This window comes from Apium graveolens, chromosome 11, assembly GCF_009905375.1.
Source record: "Apium graveolens cultivar Ventura chromosome 11, ASM990537v1, whole genome shotgun sequence".
Taxonomy (NCBI): Eukaryota; Viridiplantae; Streptophyta; class Magnoliopsida; order Apiales; family Apiaceae; genus Apium; species Apium graveolens.
The window spans coordinates 196,655,369-196,672,383 of record NC_133657.1 but is presented as its reverse complement, the minus strand read 5'-3'; the positions used below and the strand labels follow the sequence as shown (position 1 = coordinate 196,672,383).

The following is a 17,015-nucleotide window of genomic DNA, read 5'->3' as shown; positions in this document are numbered from 1 at the left end:
CTCCCAAGATCCAACGGCCCTGATTTAGAGGTAACAACCCCTAAACCTTATCTTTGGGCTAGATATACCCCCAAGACTGAAGGGTTTAGGGGTTAGAAAAAATATACACTCTTACACACTCACTCTCTCTCAAACATCCATACACACACAGCAACCTTTCCATTACATATATACATCTTCATCTCCTCCAAAAACCATGTTCTTATTCTTATACCGGAGGCGTCGTGGGAGCCAAACCCCCCCTTCCGGTAGTTGTTTTGCAGGCGCCCAACCAGCAGCTACACCTCATCTACACCCAAAAAGTTTAGGAACGGTGTCGGACGGAGCCGCCCGCTCACCGGGTTAACAATTCGAAGTCTTATTGTAGTTTGGTTTTTTCTAGTCTATTTTGATGTTCTTAATTACCCGAGTTATAGATCAGAGTGATTTTCATGATTTAAATTTAATGATAAATGTTTGTAGGATCACATTTACCCTTGTTCAAATAGTTGCTCCCGTATAGGGGTGGTAATTCCGAATTCTGGGTGGGTCTCGTCGGGTTGGATGTACCTAAATATTTTTAATCTGGTCCGGATCCGACTTGATCAAATCTGAAACTGGTTTAAACATTATGATACGAATCCGATTTGGTAATTATCAGATTTACCCTGAAACTGACTTTTTGATCCGAAATATTCTAAAATTTAAAATAAATAAATAAATAAAATTTACAAAGTTTTAATTTGTAACATTACAAAAAAAACTGTTATGACAAATTAACATAAAAATAAAAATGTAACAAAAAATTCCGGGTCAACCCGAAAATGAGCTGATTTTTTCAGGTAAAATTTTACCCAATCCGAACCTGACCGAAAGTCAAAAACACAATCCTAATTTATATTTTTGCGGGATTGAGTTCGTGTCGAGTTTCGGGTCGTTTCTAATTTTGTTACCCTAATCACACCAAGTACATATGTTTACGTCCATCCTCAAAAAATTACTATTAATTCAATAAAAAAAGATTCTTTTAAGGATCACATCTAAAATTGTTCAACATATATCTTCAAAAAAATTGTTAGTTGTCTCTCCAAAATGAAAGATTCAATACCGATATACTTATATGTTTATTCAAATTCAATACTTTCCGGTTTACATTATTGAATTGATTTCCCTTTTCAAAAAAATATACTTTTAATAATATGTATTATATAATTCAAATTTAAAATCATATTTGAAGTATCGCTTAAAATTTATTTTACGATTAGAAGAAAACAATAGTTATATTAATTAAATTATAGTATACAATAAAAAGTTTAAATTGAATAGATTCGATATTTGAACTAATATAATACATTAAAGTTATACACCCCCCTAACATATCATATTTTTTTTCCTTCAGTGCTAGAAATTGTATCCACTCACAATTTTTCTTCACCCCTTTTCACTTTTTTAAATTCATGTTCAACAATAATTTTGTAAACATCTTATTTACTTATTTCTTTTCAAACATAAAAATTAAAAATAAAGTCTATACCATGACAATTTTAAAAATCAACAGGTATTACAAAAATGTTCTACTTCTTATTGCTAGATTTTAAATTATTTTTAATACTTATTTCATTCCAATTATAGACATTTAAAGTAAATTTCAAATCATTAAATATCGCACCAAAGAGGTGCTTGGCCTGTATACAAGAATATAAACAGCTGAGTCTCTCAATAGAGCTTGAAAGTAAACATTAGAAGCCACTGGAATGGAATGTAAACTTGCTGTTGCAGTCCTCGCAATCTGATTACGAAATTTGGACGGCTCTGCAAACATGACAAATGACACAAATTTATATCATCGAGATGTACATGAATGTGACTGCTTACAATTATTTTAACTCACATTACACTATTAACCATTTCTAAACTTTATCAGCACTGAAGTACACAAAGATATCAGATGCTATCCAGATATCATGGTCTAATTGTATCATTGCTAGTCCAGGCTGAATCAGAGTGTCTAATATTCATACCTGATTATGACCCAATCAACATTTGCCCTTATGCGTTGACTTCCACAAAAAGGCTGGCCTGAGGATGTAATCCTGCTTCTTCTAGGGACAAAGACAGCTTATCTTGGCCATATACAACACGGGGAAAATTGGAAAAAAGGGTGTAACCCTCATCTAAGCAACCCAATGAATCAACATAATCATATAGAGACTGTAGCTTTGTGGTACGAAGAAATCTTCTTCCTTTGCGTTCCCCACTTGGAAAGCGAACCAAAATCTAATTAAATTAACAATACCAAATTACATGTCAGCATCAAGAATTCGTCTTATATAAAGGGTGGAAAAAGAAAAAAGAGAAAAACTGAATCCTGCGTGTAAATGATTAAACTGGTTCAGTTTGTAAACTATCATTTTATCGATAGTAAGTCTCTAATGCCTCATGCCACAGATTATTTTGTTGACTAAAGTTGGCAGGATAACAACATATTACCTGAGTAACATCCGGTCCTTTTTCAGGTTCGGCACCTAGTGCCAAGGCTTTCTCTTCTCTTAATCTAGCTAATGCTGCTTTTTTCTCAGCAGCTTCATGAGCTGCTCTTTCATGAGCCTCCTCTTCCTCCTTCAATTTCCTCTCAGCTTCAGCAACTTCCCTTGCCAGCCTTTCCTGCTCTTCCTTCCTCTGGCGTTCCCTGGCCTGATGCAGCAAACACAATTGACACCTTTTCAAAATTGAGCTTTCTAGATTATAAAGTTGAAAAAGAGTGCGCAGAGCTATCATGCAAAATTATCTGGACTCGTCCATTAAACCAAACATAACTAAAACCAATATATCCCACTCGATCTAGAATCATCTATTTATTAGCAAGTTACCAACCATTTCATTGTGTTAGCAAGCCTAAGTATCAAACCCCCTACATAGACTACAACACCAAAAACAATACAATTCTAGCAACACTTTTTACAGGGGCAAAAAATCTTCCAACTATTATTTCTAAACAAAACTTTGTAACTTCTTATACCCTCACAGGTGGATTCACGTGTTCACTAGAAAAAAACATAACATATCATTTTAGTAAAGTTAGTACTCAAAATTCAACTGACCAGATCTGACTTGGTAATCGCCACTTACACGGATTTCACATATCCACTCACCCGCCTTTAACATCACCATTTCTCAATCTTTCAAGAAACATTTGACATTTTAATAATCACATGAAAGAGCATAAATTTTAAAAAAGAATAGTAATAAAAATGGCAAAATGTCTCCAAGAGCTGCGGAACTAATGACAGTGCCTCCAAGTCATTATTGGCGGCAAAGTTGTAATTGTAAGAACCAACAATTTAATAAATTAAATCGTAATTTAGCATTAAAAATGTCAAAAAAATGATAAGGAAAAAAAGAGTGATGGGCTGGAATAGGGAGATGGAAGGAGGGAACACATACTTGATCAGCTTCTAGTGCAGCTTGATAAGCAGCATCCTGCTCCTCCCTCAAGCGAATGTTGCTTCTTCGTTCTTCTGCTTCAAGCCTTGCTGAAACAAGAACGGGTGAGCTTTCTTCAAGCACTCTCTGCAACACGGTCAGCATTTCTTCAGGAGACTTTGGCCCTTCAATCTGCAAAAAGATCGATAATTAGAAAAATACTTGCATGTAATTTTTATATTCCACGTGAAAACTCAAGCCGGGAAATAAAAACAAATACTATACCATGTAGCATCTAAGAAATGATATTAGTGTATCTCGATACAAAAAGTACGAAACTTACTATATCACTATAATACCAGAAAACAAAAACAACTTCACCACATAAGCGTACAGAGATTCACATGAAGGATTTACGGAGTAGAAGGGAAAAAGGTGAAAATGTAATAAAAGCACTACACAAGTAGCGGAAAAGAGGGGCATCATGGGAAATAACTTAAAATCAAACCTAAAAAATAGTATGAAAACTTTCTCCCTTGTAATATAAGTGGGCCAATATACTTATTTACTGCACTTGCATGTTAACTCCAAGTCCCGAGTAGATTAAGATTCTTATTTATTCACAAACGCGAATGTAAATTCAGAACATTCTAAAAAAACATCCCACTACGAAATAATAACATTCCGAATCAATTGCCTATTGCTCTCCTCAAAATTCTGAAGAAACCATACATGAAAACAATAGAAAGCTTTAAAAGCTTACCTAATTATTATTTTGTGTGCAACTCCCTCTGTCCTATTCATTTATATACACTTTCCTTTTTTGGATGTCCCTCACAAATTTTTACATTTTAAAACTTACTAAAAGTGGTAAAATTTTATACTAAGAAGCAGGGACACTCGGGTCGCATGCCGGGTCCCCATGTCGGATACTCGTACACACGTATACCCGTATCTTATTAAAAATGTATTACATTAAATTAATAAGATATATATTACTACATAGCATAATCATTGCAAAAATCATATAAATAATATCATATTAGCACTATATATTATAAGAGTACAGTACTAGTAAGTAGTGTACATACAGTCATATAGATACAAAAATATGTCTATAACGTAGGAACTTAGCCAAAAAAATACATATGTATACACACACACACACACACATATATATATATATATATGTGCAGGACAGAATTAAGAAAAATGGAACTGATACAGATTTAAAACACTCAAAAAAATAGACTAGGATTATTCAACAGCAGAAGAATCACTACAGATAAATAATCGCAAACAATGAACAAAGAGAATCAATATAATATTCAATATTACAATGGCATCTTCCATGATATATGAAACATCACTAATATAGGAATAAAATATTAGAAACATAACCTAGTGGACAAAGGCCTAAACCATTTGGTCTTATTACATATAATTACATGTTTAATAAACACCTAGCCCACATACTGAACATATTTACACTAAGTTTTCCGACATTAAAATAATTAAATTACATAAACGTAAAAATTCCCTTAGAAGAACTTGGCCAAACTCGGTTATAGATCATGATACCATAGACAACGTGAGGACGGATGCAATGCGATTTAGGGTTCTTCTACTCTGTTATCAGGTAAGATTAACTTGACTGAAACTTGTACTAAAATCTAAATTGGGCCTGGCTTTTGAGCTTCAATTAGGTGCGCCTCAGGCCTGACCATGTGAGTAGTGCAACTCCCTAAACAAGTCCCTATATACTTCTTCAAAACTATCCGAACATGAAACTGCTTAGCTCACATCTGATTTGAGGTTAAAGACTAAAGTATGATAGTAGAAAATTTAAAAAACAGGACATGATGTTTTCAATTTGTCAGCCGTTTTGAAACTGGAGTTTGTAACACGTATTCATCAAGAAGGGATATCTAGCACTGACAACCTTATACAAATGTTGAGAATATAGTAATTCATGTCCATAAAGAGTTAAAGTAACAAAAGGATGAGAACAGTAACTTTTCGTATGCAAAAGCAAAAACATTTTACTGTGCAGCGGTTCATTTGTATTCTAGTCTGTTCCTACGGTACATCATATAAGTTCAGAACCCCTAAATAAATTTTTCATCCTAATTACAAAGCAGTAGGGCTGTTCACGAACCGAGCCGAGTTTTGATCGAACAGAGCCGAACTTTAATTTTTTTTTCTGACGAACCGAGCCGAGCTTTCTTATCGAACAAAAATCGTGTTCAAGCTCGAGCTCGTTAACTAAGAAGCCGAACACGAGCTTGTTCGCGAACATAAACGAGCCGAGCCAGAAAAAATTCTGGTCAACCGATGTTTGACTGTGAAAATAACTCATCAAATAAATTTATTTATTTTTGAAAATTTGGTTATATCACTAAAATATATATATCTTGACATCCATACGGTTGGATCGAGGGAAAATATTTTTAAAAAAATCGAAACAACAATTAATGACTAAACACTAGTTAGTGGTAATAGTCAAACTACTACTTGACTGTTAAAATAACAAACCAAATAAAATTATTTTGCTTTGAAAATTTGGTTATATCATTAAAATATATTTATTTTGACATCCATATGGTTGTATCAATTAAAAATAATTTTAAACAAGTCGAGATACTAATACAGGACTAAACACTAGTTACTAGTACTAGTCAAACATTAAACTAATGTTTGACTGTTAAAATACTAAACCAAATAAAATTATTTTGATCTGTAACTTTGGTTATATCAATAAAATGTACTCCCTCCGTCCCTTTCAATTGTTTACATTTCTTAGAGAGTGTTCGACACGCATTTTAAGGTGCATATTACGTATAGTTCTGTAATTTTTTTTTACAATTTTCTTTTTCTGAATAAAAATTAAAACATTTAACTTTTATTCAGAAAAAGAAAATTGTAAAAATAAGTTACATAACTATACTTTTTATGCACCTTAAAATGCGTGTCCGACACTTCCTCAGAAATGTAAACAATTGGAAGGGACTGAGGGAGTATATATTATGACATCCATACGGTTGGATCAATATAAAATATTTTTAAAATAATCAAAACAACAAATCAGGACTAACCACTAGTTAACGGTAATAGTCAAACTAATACTTGACTGTTAAAATAACAAATCAAATAAAATTATTCTGATCTGAAAATTTGGTTATATCATTAAAATATATTTATTTTGACATCCATATGGTTGGATCAATTAGAAATAATTTTAAACAAGTCGAGATACTAATACATGACTAAACACTAGTTACCAGTACTAGTCAAACTAATGTTTGAATGTAAAAATAGCAAACCAAATAAAATTATTTTGATCTGTAACTTTGGTTATATTAATAAAATATATATATTATGACATACATACGGTTGGATCAATATAAAATATTTTTAAAATAATCAAAACAACAAATCAGGACTAAATACTAGTTAGCGGTAATAGTCAAACTAATACTTGATTGTTAAAATAACAAACCAAATAAAATTATTTTGATTTGAAACTTTGGTTATATCATTAAAATATATTTATTTTGACATCCATACGGTTGGATCAATTAGAAATAATTTTAAATAAATCGAGACACCAATACAAGACTAAACATTAGTTACCAAGACTAGTCAAACTAATGTTTAACTATTAAAAGAGCAAACCAGATAAAATTATTTTGATCTAAAACTTTGGTTATATCAATAAAATATATATTTTATGACATCCATACGGTTGGATCAATTAGAAATAATTTTAAATAAATCGAGACACCAATACAAGACTAAACATTAGTTATCAAGACTAGTCAAACTAATGTTTGACTATTAAAAATAGCAAACCAAATAGAATTATTTTGATCTAAAACTTTGGTTATATCAATAAAATATATATTGTATGACATCCATACGGTTGGATCGATATAAAGTATTTTTAAAATAATCGAAACAACAAATCCGGATTAAACACTAGTTAGCGTTAATAGTCAAACTAATGCTTGACCATAAAATAGAAAATCAAATAAAATTGTTTTTGATGTGAAACTTTGGTTATATCATTAAAATATATATTTTATGACATCCATACGGTTGGATCGATGAAAAATATTTTTAAAAAAATATTAACTAAAATATAATTATGAAGCTACATTTTAAAATTAGAAACTAAAATATAAAATTTCTAAATCACGTCAAAATATATCACATATGGTATGCAAAATGATCCTTGGAAGATAAAAAAAATACAGTGAAGTCGGATTTTTAAAAAAAAAATCATACCTATATAAAAATATTTAGGATATATTAGAATTTTTTTTGAATTTTAACGAACGAGTTCGAGCCGAGCCGAGCTCGAGCCCGAGCCGAACAACCCAAAGCTCGGCTCGAGCTCGATTTGCTTAACGAACATATTTTTATGTTCGAGCTCGAGCTCGTTAACGAGCCGAGCCGAACGAGCTCTTAACGAGACGAGCTCGAGCTTGTTCACAAACAGCTCGATTCGTGAACAGCCCTACAAAGCAGTGCTTGGAAACCTGGAGGCAAACTATAACCCGCTCCATTCTTAATACAGATCTAACAATATGAACATAAATATGGTACTTTTGAATCTGTAAAAACTCACCCTGCACGTTTATGCCAAAAAAACAAGTTATTGTAGAAGCGAATTGAATTATCAGCAATTATTCTGGCATATATTTCTTGGTGTATCCATAACAGACAAGCATTAATTGGTCATATAAAGTATGTCAACATTGTTTTTGTTGGGGGACCTAGTTTAAGAAGCACCCACCCACAATACAGAGTAAGCAGTAAAAGATTTTTTATTTAATACTGTTCTACTATTGAGAAAAGATCATGACTTGAGTTATTATCAACAGCAGTTATGACAATCTAGATTTCTTGAAGTGGTCGGCAGTTGTTTTCCAGTCTAATTATAGGCCTACAGTATCAACTTCAACCCGTCAATCAAAATGTATCTCATCAATCACGGTGCACAATCCTGCACCAAGTTCTGTTCTTTCCTAGTAACAGATCCTAGAAGTAACGGCCAAGAATTTTGATGGAGTTTTCCATAAATAATTTTGATTAAGATTTTCTAGAGTTTTGAGCATTATTAAATAGCAAGTTCAAATGTAGATAGTATATGAACTCCATCACAAATGGCATTATTAGAAACCATGATGTAACTTTTGCAAAGTATGCGCATTATATCAAAATGCCATCACGTACAATGTATAAAATTGTTATTTCTAAATACAAAAAAAAATCTAAATTTACAATCAAAAAAAATTATCTTGATTGATACTAGATAGATATTTTGGTTACATAAAAAGACAAAAGCATACGGCATATATAAAACTACAACATGTTGTTGACCTGTTAAAATAAAATAGTTGCACAATATATTAAATGATTATACCGGTCTTGCTGTCGTGCAGTAAGAACCATGCATCTAATTAACTGTTGGAATTACTTTATGCCATAAACAGGTTGGAATTCTCGAGCAAGGCAAATCTTGAACATAGTTCAAAGACAACTATCTAACACATCAATGCATCCCATGAGTTTAACAATATTGAAATTGACAGATATAACATAACAAAACACAGTGATATCAAAAACAATTAATTACACAAACACTATCACTTAAAATGGCTCTTCATATACATCCAATTATAATCTTAGTACAGGGATAAATTTAAATGCAGCATTCAGTTAATCATGTTCCTATCATATCCCAAAAGTACAAATTCATAAGTGGACGTCAGCGTTCCATCCAAAAGCTTAATTTAGAAACTAATAGTGGGATCAGTAATGTTCTCATCTTAGTTTTCTATATCTGTTTATTGCTTCATTAATTCAGACATAATAATAGTAACATGATATTATGATCCAAAATTAGGAATAGCCTACAGTTTGATCATTATCAAAGCCCGCCATAACAACAAAAATAAACCTTCTTTGAGTGTGGCCTAGTATGTAAAAATGAACCAAATACAGTAGAAAGTATACTAATTGTGTGGCACTGTTTGTCATATGGTAAGAATCCGAATTAACTATTGTAATTACTTGATGTCATAATAACATGATAAAAATCTAGTGCATGAAAGTTCTTGGTCATAATTTAAAGACCACTACAAACTACCTAACACATCATCTTGTCCCATCACTATACCAGCATTGCAAAAACAAAAAATAATGTTAGTAATATGTAAAACACTCAATTGACTCTACTCCTAAACAAGCGTCTTCATGTACATCCTATTATGAGGTCAGTACAGGAAAAATTAAATTCAACAAGCAGTCGATTATTAAAAAAATCATATCCTAAACATACAATTTTGTAACTGGATGCTATTGTTACTTTCACCCAAATGCTGATACATAGAAACCTTATCAATGGACCAGGAATATTCTCATCTTTGTTTTCTAATTCAGTTCACTGCATCTTCCGCTCTCACACCCTTCCTACCAAATTGTGTCACATCTTTTCAATTCGGATTAGACACATAAGTAAACAAGTCTGAAATCTAGCATGTTACAAATCTTGATCATGGTTCGAAGACAACTATCCAACACGTCGTTAAACCCCATCAATACAGCAACATTGCAAAAACCTACTATTATACTAGAATTAGCACGAAGCACTTACTTACCTATCCCTTATTATACTATCCATTTATTATCTCCCACAACAATAAATTATCGAGAATACTCAATAATAAGATGATTAACAACTATAATTAAAAAAATGAGTATAGTCATCACCTGCTGAAGCAACGCAACTCGATTATTCGTAGCAGCCATAACAACCGCGCAAAACGGAAACCTCGACGCCTTCAAACTATTACTCATCTTAAACCCCTCACTCATCCTAATACTCCCACCCCACGCAACAAAATTCTCATTAACAAACCCCGCAACCGTCTCGTCACACAAAGTCCCTCCACAAAACCCCGGCGTATCCAAATGCTCCGGCGAATGCAAGTACACAAACAACAACTTAAACTCCCTCCTCGACCGTTGCAACGCGTCCATAAACCCTTCCACCACAAACCCCGGCCTGATAACCCCATACTCCCTCTCGAAAACCGCCACAAACGCCGCAGCCTCGGAAACCGCAGCGGAAACCGGAACATTCTCCCCACTCCCTCTCCCTCCACTAATCCCCAACAATCCAAATCCGTACGATAAAACACTAAAACCTAACCCTACAGCTCCGTAAATAAGCCCGAAACTACCCGAAATTATCGAAAACGGAAGCGTAACTAACTTCCACACAATTCCGGGAGGTTGTTGAGTTTGTTCGTTCACAATCAATCCTGACCGTTGATTGTGTTCAACAGGAGTTACATGATTTGATCGGGACCGTTGATTGGTATCGGTGAAGGAGGAGATGGCGAGTTCGAGATCCCAGTTGTGAGCGGAGAGAATCTCGGTGACTAAATCGGTGTCGTCGACGCCGGTGATGGCCTGGAAATACGCGACTTTATCGGCGACGTCTACCATGGTAGTCGTATGTATAGGTGTGTGTATAGGTTGAATTGGGGGAGTTAGTTAGGGTTTGGTTTTGGGGGAGTTTGAGGGGTTTGTGTAATTGTGTGTGATTGAAATGTTTGATTGGGAGGAGAATGATGATTGGGTTGCGTGGAGTGAAAGGACTTGATTGGCCTTGGGTTTGGGAGATATTTACGATATTGCCATTGTGTTCTCAGTCCATTGTGTTTGTTTTGACCTGTTTTACACGGCTGGATAGTTGGAGTTGAATTACAAAGCTAGTGGGAGAAAAGAATGATAAAATACCACCTTTTTAGATTGAAAATAGAATAATTTATTTGAAAAAAATTGGAGAAATTTTCAAAAATACTATTTTTTTTAAGTTTTTTGCCGGTTTATTATATTGAAAATTTTGGTAAATGAAATTTTGAGACTTATCATCTGAATGTCATAAGTTCAAATCCACCGGCAAACAACGAATTAAGTGAATTGTCATGCTCATTGAGTACAATTGTGCAAGCGGTCTTCCGGATTAGTTCAGGTGTGTGAAAATTGGCGAGGATATCGGATTAACAAAAACCAGTAAAAATACGATTTTCAATCAAAAACACCACATTTGCAATTTTTTTTACATTTTCTAAAAAATGACTGAATTTTTTTTTATTTGTGTCTAAAATTGTATCAAATTTTATTTGAAATTGTATCGGGTTGCAAAAAAAATTGAAAAATCTTATTTTTGCAAATAAAAACTTAAAACAAGTAATATTTTACAAAAAAAAAAATCTTTAAATACATATTTTTCAAAAGAGTAATACTACCTGAACAAAATTAAAAACGTAAGTGCTAGAATAATATTAGTATTTACCATAACCCGGCTTATATTGAAGAGCATTTTCTATAGTCAAACTTTTGCATGTAAAAAGTGGACGCCGGAATCTAAACAACATTTTAATTCAGCAACAAACTAACAATAACAAGTAACAATAAGATGAACAGCAAATTCAAGCAGTGGAAGAGGCTGGCAATTGCGAGCAATCTTTCATCATACATGCAACAATTATTTTAACCACCGCATCCACCACAACCTCCCGTACCACCAACATTGTCGTCACCGCTGCTGGATACTGCAGCTCCCAGCATGACCATATTCCCATCCTTAGCCCCTCCAGTTTTGACATCACCAACTGTCCTGGAGGGCGCTGCCACACTCTTCCTTGTCGTCGTTTTTTTCTTGTTGCCACCACTATTGCAGAGGCAACTTAGGAGAAAATTAGCCATGGCTACAAAGTAGAATTTGTTAAGTAACCAGTCGCACTAAAATCTTATGGTAGTAGACGAAGGCCCGAGCAGGATCTTATACTCTTTAACAGAATTAATATAAATTATAAGGCCAGTACACATACTTCTAATACTATTCTATTTGATCAACTCCTTAAATAGGAGTTGGTAAAAGAATGAAATATGCTAGTTAGTACTAGAAGGTCACACAGTGCTTTCAGGGAAGTTTACAGGGTAAGTTACGATTTCGTATTAAGACATTGTTGGAAATTTTGTTTAGTTGAGATCTTGTACCTGGACTTATAAGCAGATAACGAAGACTTTGTCTAAAATCTGCAGAATAAGGGAATAAATTATGTTGTTTCTTTGAACATGTCCTGTAATGACTTTCTTCAGTTTCTGGAACTAGATAACAAATTCGTCGACGAAGACTATAAAATTTAAGCCAATCTCTTGAACATTCCCATCGTAAGCTGTATATATCGAAAATAAACTAAACAAATTGAATGGTCAAGTTTAATTTTCCTATGGATGATATCATTGTGTGGTTTTCATACTGAAAGTTAAAGCTACATGACAAATCATGATTTTCGAATTATATTCCAATACTGTAATAATACTTCCGAAGAATAGAAGATTTTCTCAATATCATGATATTTATCTGATATGTACGACAGTGTTTTGGTTCCTATGAATAGAACAACTTGGAGAGCAAGAAGTGTATTTATCATAGTTACAATGATGTGAACACAAATCCAGAGAGTTTGCTGAGTGTTGGTGAAAATTATGATTAGTGCCTCTATTACTATAAGTAATTCATAAGCACATTCATGTACTAATCAATTGACTTGAGCCCTGGTTTTTCGTCCGCTGCAGGCTTGAAATTTGCCAGTTTGGCTAAATCTTCAACTGCTTCCACAAGGCCTTCAACCCTCCCAGCAATTTCTATTAGCAACGACGCAAAACTCACTAAAGGGATTACATCCATGAGAGAAACTGTCAAAACTGATTCTTTACGCTCATTTTCATTAGTATTACTTTCTGGAACCTTCTCTTGTATCAGCAAAGTTGAGAGGGACTTCAAGTTTTCATGCAGCAGTTGGACAGAGTCATTTAGTTTTATGACCGACATGTCAATTTGAGATGATCTTGTCATGGTTTTAATAGTTTGTGCTAGCTCTTTGATGATTTCACTAGAATTAGAGCTAACAGTAGAGCATGCATCAGCGAGGTGAATCTTAACAAAGTCCGGGGACTTGGTATCTGAATATAGGCAACTATTTAATGCTTCTATGCAGTATGCACAGTTGCGAAGTGCTGCACCAACTTTAAGGTAATATTTCCAGGGATGGTTGAAAGTGAAGAGGCCATGAGCAGGCTCCCATCTGGCAAAATTGGCCTGCAAACAAAAAAATTATATCTATGCTTAGTAAAGGAACATTAGATGCAATAAACCACTTGGAAAATTAAACAAAGAGTTTTCACATACCATTGCATCTTCTGAACCTTTTGAGTTTAGAGCACTTTTGTAAGCTTCAAGGTTCTTAGAGCATGCTTCATCACTGTTGGGGTTCGCCTTATCCTCCTTGAAATAATCTGCAACACAACCTGTAAAACGCGAAGGAAAAGGAATAAGAACTTTGGACTAAAAGTGGTAAACTGTTTTTACTGGAAATTTTAGTTTGAAAAAAAATATATACTTACTATCTAAAGAATCTGATACTTTATCCATGTTACGGATTATCAGAAAATGAAGCTCCTCTCCAGCCCATATGGGATATACAACCATGGCTGTGACCATGCACAGGGCAGTTCCTATGATGATAGTTGCTAATCTCTGATTAGCCATCTCTAATAATTTCTCCACTCGATAGCCCGATACAGATACTAAACTGAAAGTGAGGATGAAAATAGTAACACCGTAATCAAATCGTGCCTTCACTACTGGAATGAATTTAGAAAAGGTTGCTGCAGAAGCTGAAATTTAAGAAGTACAAACACGTCAGTTTCTGAATATGGAAGGGCTAATGTATATGTTAAAATCATACTAAAATCAAATTATACCTAGCAAGAAAACAGAAGCTCCTAAGATTAGAGGCTCAAATTTTGTTCCTGATTGACTGGCGACCCAATGGACCCCAATTGCCAGAAATCCAGCAAGACAAGTTGCACAGATTCTGTTCAAGCTTTTATAAAGTGTGGCACCTGCAGCACAATATATCAGACATTAGTTTTGTTCAATATCAGACGATGATCAAGCTTAGAGTTTTAAAAGGGCGGGCTTTGGAGAACGTACCAACAGTGTACTCAAAGACTACAACAACTGTCATTACGGCCCAAATGGCATTGCCACCAACACCCTCATATAAAGGTCTCATATAGTAAAAGAGCGAGACAACGCAGAGAGCTACCCCCACTCTTAGACAATGAGCAAATTTTCTGGGGTCATCTACACCTATTTTCCACGCCTTCTTAAAGAAATTACAGACTTTTAACATAAATTTCATAATCAGTCCTTTTAAAGCTGCGAATAATCTCAGAACACTATTCTTTGATTCAGGTACCAAAATCTCCTTTGAGCCTTCTCCAACCTGTATTCTCCATTCAACCGAGGATGACATTCCAGAAGCTTCCTTTGTATTACTCATTTGTAAGTGTAATGAGCAGAACTGAATGGTTACTGTAAATGCTAGCTCTCTGTCGCAGCTTAGTAATGCAGAACTGATAGTTCTTCTTCTTTCGATAGAGAAGAACTAAATGAGGTTAACTCTGTCTATTAGATCTGACTAGTTAAGCTTCTTTTATAGGGGTGCACATTCATAAATTCACATGATCACATCATTTTCTTGGTTGCTAAAGTAACAGCTTTTCTTGTATTTAGTAATGAAATAGTAAAAGTAGTCTGATAAGTATAATATTAAGATTTTATAGCTGTTTAACATCATAGAAACATTGGAGTGCTCTCTATAATGTGCTTCACCGTTACGTCATTTCATTCAAAACAGTTTTTAGTAATGAAGGTAAAATTTTACTTTTAAAAGATGAAAGATATGTTATTCAGCGAGCCATGTATTGACATGTAACCAATATGATGTCTAACTAGCTATTATTCATAGAAAAAATCACAGATCAACCTTCACGTACCAGCAATCTTTGAAGTTGAACCAATAAAACTTAAAAGTTGTAAATTGTTACAATGTGTTACATTTAATACTTCCCCTTACACACACTGGTAAACGAGTGGAGCAGCACAACAGTCCTATTGAGGTGCACTATCTCATCGAAGAGCAACAAACAAATCAACAAATGATCGTCCATGGTCTCAGAAAATATATTGAGGGTAAGATCGTTTGAACTAGCGACTCTGTTATAGATCTGAGTCCTGTCCTGAAACCATGTCAGACGAGCAATTTTCCCAAAACTAAAAGATTATTTAAAAGCCATTTAAGGATCATATCTTATGTCAAAAAAGAACTGCATTTTGCACACAAGATGAAATCACATTTCTTCTGCCATCTTTTATTGTTTTATCCAACTAATATCGAAAACCAAGGAGTTTTATCCTAATTTGGTGCTACAAAAACAAGCCCAGTATAAACACTTGAGTTAAACAGTGATCCAGACTATGAAACTAAAATGCACTCAGCAGTTGGAAACCGGGACTATTGTAAGAAATAAGAAAGGAAAAGACTAAGGAGTAATGTTTAGGTCGATCGTGTGTCACCAAAATCTGCAATCTTTTATTATTCTCAGTGGATGTTACCTCAGATTCCTCAGCCATGCACAGTCAAGGATAAGAAAATTAGGAAAATAGCACCAAAATGCAGATAAAGATTTAAATTCATATCTGATATTTGTTTTTATGATAATTAGTTAAATAATAGTATTGTCTCATTCTGCCACTACTATTGTAGATATCTCTTATAGCAGCCTGTTTATAAGCCTTCACAGTCATGCATATCAACAGAATCACACACACACACACAGAAATTAGACATGAAGAGAGAATTTTATTATATTTATTTTGTGGCCAAAATCACAAATATAGGATAAGTGGGCTTCCAACTAAACAGATTCCAACTAAGCAATGCAGTACAACAAATCTTATATAAACCCTATAAACAAATATGAGGAAAGGACAAGTGCAGTACTGGTCACACCTTTCTTGAAAAGCTGCACTAAGCTAGCATACCATATCACAATTCTAATTAACAAAATGCATATCATCTTTTGTTGAGTTTTTATATTATTCTTTTGTCAAAAACAAGTTTAGGTCATGACTGGAACCATTGAAGGTGAAATTAACTTTACAAGTTTGGTTGGTTGTCAAAATATTTCACTTGAATGGGGAGAGCACTTATCTATATTTCTTACAGGAACTCTACAGCTAATGCAGAGGATTTTGAAACGCGACATAAACTATCAACAGTCATTTTCTGCTTTACCTACCGGCCTTCATTCTTATTAATTTAAAAAGTTCAGAACTTTAACGTTGAACAACTTGAGCGACTAGAGCAAGGTCTTCGTCCATCTCATCATACATCTTTGAAGATAATTTCTGTTACGTAACTAGTCACTCTAAAAACTTAAGGAATCAGAGGAAGGCCGCAATAGGATCTTATGCTATTTAACATTCCCCCTCAATAGGATAAGTACCACTAAGTAGGTTAAGATCTATCTCATTCTCACCAACCTTGTTTCGAGTAGGACATGTCAAAGTGTAATATTCGCTTACATATCACCACGATCTTCCTGCTTCCAAGCGGGATATACCAGGTACGTTTGGTTTAGTTACATTGTCCTTTGTTTCAAACCACCACCATCAAATC

The 17,015-nt window shown here is 34.0% G+C and overlaps 2 protein-coding genes across 2 annotated transcripts; both read right to left on the bottom strand.

The window, feature by feature from the left end:
- Positions 1 to 1,614: 1,614 nt before the first annotated feature.
- LOC141697342 (plant UBX domain-containing protein 10) lies at positions 1,615 to 11,046 on the bottom strand. Its single transcript, XM_074501647.1, has 5 exons — positions 10,180 to 11,046; positions 3,424 to 3,594; positions 2,470 to 2,673; positions 2,001 to 2,256; positions 1,615 to 1,791 (listed from the first exon to the last, which is right to left on the bottom strand). Exons 1-4 carry the CDS (start codon positions 10,918 to 10,920, stop codon positions 2,029 to 2,031), a joined length of 1,344 nt encoding a protein of 447 aa, XP_074357748.1. The 5' UTR covers positions 10,921 to 11,046; the 3' UTR covers positions 1,615 to 1,791; positions 2,001 to 2,028.
- Positions 11,047 to 12,860: 1,814 nt separating this feature from the next.
- Positions 12,861 to 14,938, bottom strand: LOC141698427 (aluminum-activated malate transporter 10-like). Its single transcript, XM_074503117.1, has 5 exons — positions 14,483 to 14,938; positions 14,251 to 14,391; positions 13,891 to 14,163; positions 13,676 to 13,794; positions 12,861 to 13,585 (listed from the first exon to the last, which is right to left on the bottom strand). Exons 1-5 carry the CDS (start codon positions 14,832 to 14,834, stop codon positions 13,022 to 13,024), a joined length of 1,449 nt encoding a protein of 482 aa, XP_074359218.1. The 5' UTR covers positions 14,835 to 14,938; the 3' UTR covers positions 12,861 to 13,021.
- Positions 14,939 to 17,015: the final 2,077 nt, after the last annotated feature.